Source organism: Drosophila grimshawi, unplaced genomic scaffold (genome assembly GCF_018153295.1).
Source record: "Drosophila grimshawi isolate 15287-2541.00 unplaced genomic scaffold, ASM1815329v1 contig_44, whole genome shotgun sequence".
Classification (NCBI taxonomy): domain Eukaryota; kingdom Metazoa; phylum Arthropoda; class Insecta; order Diptera; family Drosophilidae; genus Drosophila; species Drosophila grimshawi.
Genome location: NW_025063240.1, coordinates 7964247 through 7976966, shown reverse-complemented (window position 1 = coordinate 7976966; position 12720 = coordinate 7964247). Strand labels below are relative to the sequence as shown.

Sequence of the window (12720 nt, the reverse complement as noted above, 5' to 3'; positions counted from 1 at the left end):
TTCAACAATTTCACAAATGGGATAGGGTATGCCAGTGTCTAATTAGGAATTGCATCACCGATCCCAATATTTTAGCAGGCCACCAGCTACGTAGTCTGTTTTGCTTTGTCTGCACACACTGCGTATAAATATGTATAAATAGATGTATCCTTCATCAAGTATCCTTTTGTAAGTCTGTATGACTCACACTGTATAATCAGAAATATTTTTCTAATTTTTCATATTTTTTAATTGTTCAGTTTGGTAAGCATTTACATAAATCATTCGTTACAAGCTGAGCATACTTAAAAATAAGTTACAAACTATTTATCGAGTATATGCGAATGATTTCTTTAATAGTAAGATATAAATATGTAGCTATAAGACATGTTTACATTTTAAGCTTAGTGCGAGCGAGTTGCGTTCTTGACACTATACCACGGTGGCTAATTCACCACGATGCCGGTGCGAATGCCAAGGGTAAACGAAATTACCTCCCTTTCTGGTGGTCGCTCATTAAACTCACGCTTCATTATCTTTCTCGATAAAAGGTCTTCGCTCAGATCAGCACTTGTTATTGGATTTATATCTTTGTCGTTTAGATCACGTTTAATTCTCCTGGGCTCGTTATCCTCATCGTCGTCTAATTCAAAAATATTGTTGTTTGTGATTGCGAGCTTGTTAATCTCGTTAAAGAAATTAGCCTTAGCGTTTCTGATGGTCCTGTCGAAACCAGGGTTGCTCAAGGGCGGCAAGTAAGTGGCTGGAATAGGCGTTGATCCCTTATAAGTATCAGGACAACGGGGATCCACAGATCCTGGATAACAATAAGCTGGAGTCGTGGTAGGCGGTAAAGTTGAAGTCACTAGATTATGCGAACAGCGAATATCAGTAGATCCTGGGTAGCAGTTAGGCGCAGCAGTCGTCTTCGGCTGTTGCGGACAACGAGGATCGCTTGAGCCAGGATAGCAGCTTGGCTTAGACGTGGTTACTATTGGTCGAACTGTTGTTGGAGGCAAATATGTGGCTGGTTGGCAATCGGGATCAGTTGAGCCTGGATAACAACGAGGTTTCGATGTGGTTTTGGATTGTTGTGGACAACGAGGATCAGTAGATCCTGGGTAGCAGTTAGGCGAAGCAGTTGTCTTTGGCTGTTGTGGACAACGAGGATCGCTTGAGCCGGGATAGCAGCTTGGCTTAGACGTTGTTACTATTGGTCGAACTGTTGTTGGAGGCAAGTATGTAGCTGGTTGGCAATCGCGATCAGTTGAGCCTGGATAACAACGAGGTTTCGATGTGGTTTTGGATTGTTGTGGACAACGAGGATCAGTAGATCCTGGGTAGCAGTTAGGCGAAGCAGTTGTCTTTGGCTGTTGTGGACAACGAGGATCGCTTGAGCCAGGATAGCAGCTTGGCTTAGACGTGGTTACAATTGGTCGAACTGTTGTTGGAGGCAAATAGGTGGCTGGTTGGCAATCGGGATCAGTTGAGCCTGGATAACAACGAGGTTTCGATGTGGTTTTGGGCTGTTGTGGACAACGAGGGTCAGTAGATCCTGGGTAGCAGTTAGGCGAAGCAGTTGTCTTTGGCTGTTGTGGACAACGAGGATCGCTTGAGCCAGGATAGCAGCTTGGCTTAGACGTTGTTACTATTGGTCGAACTGTAGTTGGAGGCAAGAAGGTGGCTGGTTGGCAATCGGGATCAGTTGAGCCTGGATAACAACGAGGTTTCGAAGTAGTTTTTGGTTCCTGTGGACAACGTGGATCACTTGATCCAGGATAGCAGCTGGGCCTCGAGGTGGTTTTCGGTTGCTGTGGACAACCAGGGTCCCGTGAGCCAGGATAGCAGTCAGGTGAAGACGTTGTCTTTGGCTGTTGTGGACAACGAGGATCGGTAGATCCCGGATAGCAACTCGGTTTCGAAGTAGTTTTCGGTACCTGCGGACAACGGGGGTCACTTGATCCAGGATAGCATTTTGGTGATGAAGTCGTCTTTGGCTGTTGTGGACAACGAGGATCTGTTGATCCGGGGTAGCAAGAAGGTCTTGATGGCGTTACCTGAGTACCAGGAATTTTGGTTGTTTTTATTGGCGGAAGATAAGTGGCTGGTTGACATTTTGGATCGGTCGATCCATCAAAACAGCCTGGTTTTCTTGTAGTTGGTACTTTGGGGCATCTTGGGTCTGGCGATCCAGGGAAACAATTCAGACATTCTGGATCATTTGAGCCAGGATGACATAACAGAGTTTTGGTCGTTGCAGTGGGCTCTTTTTGACACTGAGGATCCCTTGAACCTGGATAGCATCTAGGCTTAGACGTTGTTACTATTGGTCGAACCGTTGTTGGAGGCAAATAGGTGGCTGGTTGGCAATCGGGATCAGTTGAGCCTGGATAACAACGAGGTTTCGATGTGGTTTTGGGCTGTTGTGGACAACGAGGGTCAGTAGATCCTGGGTAGCAGTTAGGCGAAGCAGTTGTCTTTGGCTGTTGTGGACAACGAGGATCGCTCGAGCCAGGATAGCAGCTTGGCTTAGACGTTGTTACTATTGGTCGAACTGTAGTTGGAGGCAAGTAGGTGGCTGGTTGGCAATCGGCATCAGTTGAGCCTGGATAACAACGAGGTTTCGATGTGGTTTTGGGCTGTTGTGGACAACGAGGGTCAGTAGATCCTGGGTAGCAGTTAGGCGAAGCAGTTGTCTTTGGCTGTTGTGGACAACGAGGATCGCTTGAGCCAGGATAGCAGCTTGGCTTAGACGTTGTTACTATTGGTCGAACTGTAGTTGGAGGCAAGTAGGTGGCTGGTTGGCAATCGGGATCAGTTGAGCCTGGATAACAACGAGGTTTCGATGTGGTTTTGGGCTGTTGTGGACAACGAGGGTCAGTAGATCCTGGGTAGCACTTAGGCGAAGCAGTTGTCTTTGGCTGTTGTGGACAACGAGGATCACTTGAGCCAGGATAGCAGCTTGGCTTAGACGTTGTTACTATTGGTCGAACTGTAGTTGGAGGCAAGAAGGTGGCTGGTTGGCAATCGGGATCAGTTGAGCCTGGATAACAACGAGGTTTCGATGTGGTTTTGGGCTGTTGTGGACAACGAGGGTCAGTAGATCCTGGGTAGCAGTTAGGCGAAGCAGTTGTCTTTGGCTTTTGTGGACAACGAGGATCGCTTGAGCCAGGATAGCAGCTTGGCTTAGACGTTGTTACTATTGGTCGAGCTGTAGTTGGAGGCAAGTAGGTGGCTGGTTGGCAATCGGGATCAGTTGAGCCTGGATAACAACGAGGCTTCGAAGTAGTTTTTGGTTCCTGTGGGCAACGGGGATCACTTGATCCAGGATAGCAGCTGGGCCTCGAGGTGGTTTTCGGTTGCTGTGGACAACGAGGATCCCGTGAGCCAGGATAGCAGTCAGGTGAAGACGTCGTCTTTGGCTGTTGTGGACAACGAGGATCAGTAGATCCCGGATAGCAACTCGGTTTCGAAGTAGTTTTCGGTACCTGAGGACAACGGGGGTCACTTGATCCAGGATAGCACTTTGGTGATGAAGTCGTCTTTGGCTGTTGTGGACAACGCGGATCTGTTGATCCAGGAGAACATCTTGGCTTCGACGTTGTTGCCGGTGGTCGAACCGTTGTAGGAGGTAGGTATGTGGCTGGCTGACAATCGGGATCAGTTGAGCCTGGATAACAACGAGGTTTCGAAGTAGTTTTTGGTTCCTGTGGACAACGTGGATCACTTGATCCAGGATAGCAGCTGGGTCTCGAGGTGGTTTTCGGTTGCTGTGGACAACGAGGATCCCGTGAGCCAGGATAGCAGTCAGGTGAAGACGTCGTCTTTGGCTGTTGTGGACAACGAGGATCAGTAGATCCCGGATAGCAACTCGGATTCGAAGTAGTTTTCGGTACCTGAGGACAACGGGGATCACTTGATCCAGGATAGCACTTTGGTGATGAAGTTGTCTTTGGCTGTTGTGGACAACGAGGATCTGTTGATCCAGGAGAACACCTTGGCTTCGACGTTGTTGCCGGTGGTCGAACCGTTGTAGGAGGCAGATATGTGGCTGGCTGACAATCGGGATCAGTAGATCCCGGATAGCAACTCGGCTTCGAAGTAGTTTTCGGTACCTGCGGACAACGGGGGTCACTTGATCCAGGATAGCATTTTGGTGATGAAGTCGTCTTTGGCTGTTGTGGACAACGAGGATCTGTTGATCCGGGGTAGCAAGAAGGTCTTGATGGGGTTACCTGAGTACCAGGAATTTTGGTAGTTTTTATTGGCGGAAGGTAAGTGGCTGGTTGACATTTTGGATCAGTTGAGCCATCAAAGCAGCCTGGTTTTCTTGTAGTTGGTACTTTGGGGCATCTTGGGTCTGGCGATCCAGGGAAACAATTCAGACATTCTGGATCACTCGATCCTGGACGACATGATGGAGTGGAGGTTGTTCTAATAGGTTCTTTTGGGCACCGAGGATCACTTGATCCAGGATAACAGCTTGGCGTTGGAGTTGTCTTTGGTTGTTGTGGACAACGAGGATCGGTAGATCCCGGATAGCAACTCGGCTTCGAAGTAGTTTTCGGTACCTGAGGACAACGGGGGTCACTTGATCCAGGATAGCACTTTGGTGATGAAGTCGTCTTTGGCTGTTGTGGACAACGAGGATCTGTTGATCCAGGAGAACACCTTGGCTTCGACGTTGTTGCCGGTGGTCGAACCGTTGTAGGAGGTAGGTATGTGGCTGGTTGACAATCGGGATCAGTTGAGCCTGGATAACAACGAGGTTTCGAAGTAGTTTTTGGTTCCTGTGGGCAACGGGGATCACTTGATCCAGGATAGCAGCTGGGCCTCGAGGTGGTTTTGGGTTGCTGTGGACAACGAGGATCCCGTGAGCCGGGATAGCAGTCAGGTGAAGACGTCGTCTTTGGCTGTTGTGGACAATGAGGATCTGTTGATCCCGGATAACACCTTGGCTTCGACGTTGTTGCCGGTGGTCGAACCGTTGTAGGAGGTAGGTATGTGGCTGGTTGACAATCGGGATCAGTTGAGCCTGGATAACAACGAGGTTTCGAAGTAGTTTTTGGTTCCTGTGGACAACGTGGATCACTTGATCCAGGATAGCAGCTGGGCCTCGAGGTGGTTTTGGGTTGCTGTGGACAACGAGGATCCCGTGAGCCAGGATAGCAGTCAGGTGAAGACGTCGTCTTTGGCTGTTGTGGACAACGAGGATCGGTAGATCCCGGATAGCAACTCGGTTTCGAAGTAGTTTTTGGTACCTGTGGACAACGGCGGTCACTTGATCCAGGATAGCAGTCAGGTGAAGACGTTGTCTTTGGCTGTTGTGGACAACGCGGATCTGTTGATCCAGGATAGCACCTTGGCTTCGACGTTGTTGCCGGTGGTCGAACCGTTGTAGGAGGTAGGTATGTGGCTGGTTGACAATCGGGATCAGTTGAGCCTGGATAACAACGAGGTTTCGAAGTAGTTTTTGGTTCCTGTGGGCAACGGGGATCACTTGATCCAGGATAGCAGCTGGGCCTCGAGGTGGTTTTGGGTTGCTGTGGACAACCAGGATCCCGTGAGCCAGGGTAGCAGTCAGGTGAAGAAGTCGTCTTTGGCTGTTGCGGACAACGAGGATCTGTTGATCCGGGGTAGCAAGAAGGTCTTGGTGGCGTTACCTTAGTACCAGGAATTTTGGTTGTTTTTATTGGCGGAAGGTAAGTGGCTGGTTGACACTTTGGATCAGTTGAGCCATCAAAGCAGCCTGGTTTTCTTGTAGTTGGTACTTTGGGGCATCTTGGGTCTGGCGATCCAGGGAAACAATTCAGACATTCTGGATCACTCGATCCTGGACGACATGATGGAGTGGAGGTTGTTCTAATAGGTTCTTTTGGGCACCGAGGATCACTTGATCCAGGATAACAGCTTGGCGTTGGAGTTGTCTTTGGTTGTTGTGGACAACGAGGATCGGTAGATCCCGGGTAGCAACTCGGTTTAGAAGTAGTTTTCGGTACTTGCGGACAACGCCGGTCACTTGATCCAGGATAGCAGTCAGGTGAAGACGTTGTCTTTGGCTGTTGTGGACAACGAGGATCTGTTGATCCAGGAGAACACCTTGGCTTCGACGTTGTTGCCGGTGGTCGAACCGTTGTAGGAGGTAGGTATGTGGCTGGCTGGCAGTCGGAATCAGTTGAGCCTGGATAACAACGAGGCTTCGAAGTAGTTTTCTGTTCCTGTGGACAACGGGGATCACTTGATCCAGGATAGCACTTTGGTGATGAAGTCGTCTTTGGCTGTTGTGGACAACGAGGATCTGTTGATCCAGGAGAACACCTTGGCTTCGACGTTGTTAAGCGGGGTCGGACCGTTGTAGGAGGTAGGTATGTGGCTGGTTGACAATCGGGATCAGTTGAGCCTGGATAACAACGAGGCTTCGAAGTAGTTTTTGGTTCCTGTGGACAACGTGGATCACTTGATCCAGGATAGCAGCTGGGCCTCGAGGTGGTTTTCGGTTGCTGTGGACAACGAGGATCCCGTGAGCCAGGATAGCAGTCAGGCGAAGAAGTCGTCTTTGGCTGTTGCGGACAACGAGGATCGCTTGAGCCAGGATAGCAGCTTGGCTTAGACGTTGTTCCTATTGGTCGAACTGTAGTTGGAGGCAAGTAGGTGGCTGGTTGGCAATCGGGATCAGTTGAGCCTGGATAACAACGAGGTTTCGATGTGGTTTTGGGTTGTTGTGAGCAACGAGGGTCAGTAGATCCTGGGTAGCAGTTAGGAGAGGCAGTTGTCTTTGGCTGTTGTGGACAACGAGGATCGGTAGATCCCGGATAGCAACTCGGTTTCGAAGTAGTTTTCGGTACCTGTGGACAACGAGGATCCCGTGAGCCAGGATAGCAGTCAGGCGAAGAAGTCGTCTTTGGCTGTTGTGGACAACGAGGATCGCTTGAGCCAGGATAGCAGCTTGGCTTAGACGTTGTTCCTATTGGTCGAACTGTTGTTGGAGGCAAGTAGGTGGCTGGTTGGCAATCGGGATCGGTAGATCCAGGATAGCAACGGGACTTCGTAGTAGGTTTCGGTTCCTGTGGGCACCGAGGATCACTAGAGCCTGGATAACAACGGGGCTTCGATGTGGTTTTGGATTCCTGCGGACAACGAGGATCCCGTGAGCCAGGATAACAATCAGGTGAAGACGTTGTCTTCGGCTGTTGTATACAACGAGGATCTGTGGATCCAGGAGAGCATCTGGGTTTAGGTGAAGTTCTTGGTGGCTTACCAGTCGTTGGAGGCAAGTAAGTGGTTTGTTGGCAATCGGGATCAGTTGACCCAGGATAGCAACGAGGCTTTGAAGTGGTTTTCGGTTCCTGTGGGCACCGTGGATCGCGTGATCCAGGATAGCAGTTAGGTGAAACTGTCGTTGTGGGCTGTTGTGGACAACGAGGATCGGTTGAGCCAGGAGAGCAGCCTGGCTTTTGTGTGGTCCTAGATCCTTGTTGGCAACGAGGATCTGTTGCTCCCGGATAACAATCTGGCTTCAGAGTTTCGATTTGTGTTCGTTTAGTTGTGGCTATACCTTGGTCTCTAATGTCTAAGCCACAGGTATAGTCCCGCTCACAGGATCCATTGCATAGTTCAATATCACATTTTAAGTAAACTTGAGATCGGTCGGGAAACTTGAAAGCCTTAAGCGTATTATAATATGTTAATGTTTGTCCAGAGCGCGCCTCTAATTTCATCCATTCTCCGAACACTTTTCTTTTTAACGAGCATCCATTTTTATCCGAAAGTTGCAATTTTGTCGTAGTGCTAGCATCAAATTCTGGATGATCGGATGCATAACATTGTAAAATATTGATATCCCATGTCTGAGTAGATTGCTTAACATTTATCGTAAATGTGATATCCGTGCCCAATTTTAAGGTGTAATTAATTGGCTTAATATTCGGAGGAATTCCGGTTCCAATTTCCATCCAGCATTCGACAGGACCACTTGGCGTCTCCACTGAAATTACTTCCAGCATATCGACAACGAATGGCCGAAAATAAACAGTTTTTTCCTGTTCGTCACTGCGACTACATGTTATCTTGCGTGCTGTGTCCCAGCTCTCTTGAATACTTTCGTCATTCTGAATGATAAGAATGTTGTCAACAGATGCACACAGCGAGCAGGAGGGCTTGCTGCCACAGCCATCAAATGGCACTTTAAATACAAATCTGTTTTCATTTTTACCAGCGTTCACATATCTAAAGAGGCGTAGGGGAAAAATTAGTTGGTTTTGTTTTATAATCAAATTGTTGGGTTATATTACGCACTTGCATTTGGGATCGTTGTAGTATCCCTGACTGTATATAACCCCATTGAATGGCTCCGCAAATTCCACTTCGACTATCATCCCATTTGAAGTGTCACATTTTACATCGATCTTTTCAATGTTGCCGTTAAGCGACGATGTCTTTCGAGATACCCTGGGGAAGGAAAGTGCCGATTCGGCTGGATTGACTTCGTTTTGGACATAATCGGCATCTTTGCTCAGTTCTGCTCCATTTGCAATGACCTTTAAAATTCAATAACAATTAGCTACAATTTATAACATTATGTGCAAAATGCATACCAAAAGCTGAGTCAAAAGTATTATGTGGCCAGCTTTGACCATTTTTGTTTGGATTGCCGCTCAAGCTGAAACCTGTTGTAAATGAATCGCAATTGATATTAAAATTGTTTGCTATATATGTGGAATTAATTTATGTACTTGTACGAGTATATCAGGGATGCGACTGGTTTTAATTAGCATATTAATATAGTCTATAGAATAACAATACATTCTTAATATAAATATATATGCAGATAAGCGTCGAAGAATTATTGGTCTTCAAATTATAAATAGGGGATAAAACCAATATATTCTTTGGTCTGCAATCAGCATTAAAAAAGAAAACAGGGTTCTTACCGCTCGAAACAATAGGATTATATAAGTTATTTTGTGTTTGTATGTAAGTAACTTGAAAAAGCAGTTTTGAACCACACAAATATAATAAATTCCCGTATTTAATTTAAGTAATTATAGCTTTTAAACAATCGAATTTTGCACGCATTTACCTTCAAAAATAATCAGCTGTGAAACAGGTTTTTTTTACCGTTAACCGAATAACCGATAATGAGCTCTAACAAAATTTAGATTTATAATATTTAAATTTTAATAACTCGGCACATCAATTTAAAAACACATTTTGTGAGCGAAATTCTACACTAAAAATCTTAAAATTACCATCCATAACTGAAAACCTTCTTCCGTTTTATTATTATTCTTCAAACCAAATATCTTCTAGAATATTTTAGGGCCATATTTTATTGGGGATTCTCTATGGAACGGCTTTAATGAGGCCAGACACTGCAAAATATCCGGCTTGAAATCCGTTTAAGGTGATATTCAGCTTTCTTTAAAACAAGTGTAATGCCATTAATACAGTAAAAAGGCGCTATTAATAAAGTATAATGTGGCAAGCATGCCAGACCGGATAGTTGATTATATGTAAAAATACATATATGAACACGAACATATATTCACATACGTATTCGAGGATGACCTAACTTTCTGAAGACGGTATATCAACCACATTTTGTACATATTTATGAATACAATTCGTTTATAGATGTTTATTCAAGACAGCCAGCCGATGGCTGTGACCTTGAATATCTTGGATTCCCTAATTTTTTTATTATCATATTTTTTTGCTTTTATGTTGAGTTGTCATTACGCAATTTGCTTATTTTGTTAATAAGTATTTGTATTTGTTGTGGATGTTACCAGCTAGACTTAAGATTTTTAAATTTGATATTTCTTGACTGGTTTACTGCTTCTTCTTTCTTGCTTTTTGTGCGCAATAAAAGTCTTTGATGCAATTAACCATAAATTGATGTGAGCTTCATCCTACTTTTGGTATATTTTGAAATTTATTTATTTGTTTGTCTTTAGTGTAAGCAAACAGGTAAGTGACATTAACGGAGAGCAAATTAAAGAAACGGATTTTGTACGGTTTTCATTAACTATGTTAATTAATGAATACTTCTTTTTCGATTTGTATTGTGTGCAATTATTAGTTATAGCTGCCTATTGATATTAACGTGTTCTTTTCAATACAACTAATGAGTCGAACCCGATTTCAGCATTTGCATTGCTTTTGGCGGGCTTCAAAAGATTTTATTGACTGGTTACAAAAATGAGATAAATAATAATAACTTGGACATTGATGATCTTGCCGTGAACTTTTGCCATTTGGGCACATCGCACAAATGGGCGCTTGTGCTCATCATGCTTGCATTCCTATTCGTATTTGTATTTGTATTCGTATTCGTATTCGTATATGTATTCGTATATGTATTCGTATTTGTATTCGTCATGGCAAACAAGTGATTACCCAACAGGCTTTGACGCCGTCACAGCCACGCATCGTGTACACACATCTGAATATTACATCTGTTGCGAGTGTGTATGTGTGTGCGTGTGTGTGTGCGTGTGTGTGCGTGTGTATATCTTTTTTTTTACTGGCACCCACCCATCAGCAGCCATCAAATTGGGTGCGCACTGTGAACCGCATTGGAACTGGTCAGCCAGCGGTAATATTGTGAATATCTAATGATGCAGCCCAAGAATATTTCAATAAATGTGAATATGCACCTACGGCTGTATTTAATTTGATACGGTAATTTATGGCGTAGCTTAATCGATAAATCTGAATTAATTGCAATCTGAGCCGGACATCAAATCCGGCAATTTGACTTTTTATATTATAATAAAAATTGTTTGCTTAATTTGGACAACCGTCAAATTAGTGAAATTGTTGGTCTGTTAGCCTAATCTTTATACACACAACATTGCCAAATGTTTATCATAAATAAATAAAGCTAAAGCTGCTGTTCGCGAATAAACAAATAAAAGGTGGGCCAATAATAACCGATTTTAAATAAATTTATTCGCATTTGTTTTGCGTGTGTTTTTTTTTTGTGTTGCTTTGCAAAGGTTAATATGTTTCTGTCGTCAGTGGAAATGCATGAGGTCAATGGGGAGTTGGATTTAATGAAGTCAATCTTTAAACCAAATCTTACAATCTTATATACTTTTTATAAGATTCGGCGTTAAAGTTTTGTATGGCATGACTAATAATACCACAATTGCAAACAGGGTGTGTAAAATGCGATGCTCGCCAAAACTTGAATTAGGCTTTTTCATTCACGAAACAGCAATCGCCACTGACGTTTAGGGCAGCCAATGTAGGGCAGATTTGTTTTGTGCCTTCAAAACTAATATTGATCAATCGTAGATCTCAAAATGTTACGGATAAAATGATTGCCACAATAAAATCAGCAACGCAATCTGCGGTTTGCAATTTGGCATCCTCATTTGCATATGCTCAAGGCTTGTCCAGGAATATTTAATGCTCACAGTATGTTTACTGTAGTCTATAAAAATAACTTTGAATTAGGTTTCATTGTGATTATTTTATCTTAAGACATAGAAATCATGGCCCAAAGTCTTTGGCTTGTTTGGGTTAAATGTTATTCCGGCACTGATGCAATTTGATTGATTTGTTTCGGTCTTCGGCCTTCCGAAGAATCTTCGGCTAATCTATAATTAAATCTAACATTTATGAAAAATGTTATCCGTCTTTTATTAAATGCACACAGATTAATAAACAATGGTTTGATTAAGCTTTAGCTGAGTGGGGCTTTAAATGAAAAATTAAATCGATAACACTTGTAAAACATTGTTTAAAAGATTACATTTTGTCTGCGATTAATTCGTTTAAATTTTAAATAGCTCAATCATTAAATACCAATATTTTTCTTGGCTTTAACTGAGTGGTGATTTAAATGAAAAATGAATTTGATTACACTTGTAACACATTTATTTTTACAAAAGTCTTAAGAGATCACATTTGGTTCGTAAAAATATTTAAATTTCCTAAATGAGAGGTAATTTAAATGAAAAATGACATTGATTAAACTTGTAATACATTTTCGATACAAGTCTTAAAAGATTACATTTAGTAATATATAATTAACGAAGATGCATTTTTGTATTATTAAATATATGCCTTTAAATGAGTGCTGATTTAAATGACAAAGATGCATTTTTATTATAAAATATTTATGAGACTATGTCCAACAATTTCACAATTTATGATTAACACTGCCACTCCTCTTTCTCAATCGCAGAGTTTTTAGATAAATTTTGCAATTTTTACTTTAAATGCCAAAAGATATATTTTTGGTCTCACACAGCACAGCACAGCACTGATGAACAATATGGTCTTGAATAATGTCGAAATCCAGCTAAGATTAATTGTCACTTAATTGCTGAAACTTACTGAAATCACTTGCTGATCGTTGCTTGGGAAAAGTTATTTCGATCGCCGGCTGGTTAAGAGTTCGCTGTCGCACTAAGCTTCGAAAAGACGCGTCTTCGTTTTTATACTCGCACGTAGCATGTTTTAACTAAAAAATCGTTTGGAACACTGCTTTCAAAATCCAAAGGCGCAGAAAATGAAAAAAAAAAAAAAAAACAGCAACAGCAGCAGCAGCCACAACAACAGCAACATCAGCTAAAAGAGCAGCTAAAACAGCAGCTCGGCTAGCCACAAAAGAGTTATTTACTTTAAAATTATTTTTTTATATTTCCGAGGCTCGTTCCAAATGTTTTTTAGATATTCGCTTGCTTATTATTTGTACTTAGATGTGGCAACAGATTTTCAACTCTTCAA

At 43.3% G+C, this 12720-nt stretch overlaps 1 protein-coding gene across 6 annotated transcripts; it reads right to left on the bottom strand.

The window, feature by feature from the left end:
- Positions 1–221: 221 nt before the first annotated feature.
- LOC6556925 (mucin-2) lies at positions 222–12362 on the bottom strand. 6 transcript variants are annotated; one of them, XM_043215665.1, is made up of 5 exons: positions 12328–12362; positions 8574–8645; positions 8275–8516; positions 3548–8205; positions 222–1996 (listed from the first exon to the last, which is right to left on the bottom strand). In XM_043215665.1, the coding sequence occupies exons 2-5, from the start codon at positions 8613–8615 to the stop codon at positions 426–428; spliced, it is 6513 nt and encodes a 2170-aa protein (XP_043071600.1). In that variant the 5' UTR covers positions 8616–8645; positions 12328–12362; the 3' UTR covers positions 222–425. The 6 variants fall into 6 exon arrangements, with proteins under 6 accessions (XP_043071600.1, XP_043071602.1, XP_043071604.1 ...); XM_043215667.1 differs by having other exon boundaries at positions 3956–8205; XM_043215669.1 differs by having other exon boundaries at positions 4631–8205.
- Positions 12363–12720: the final 358 nt, after the last annotated feature.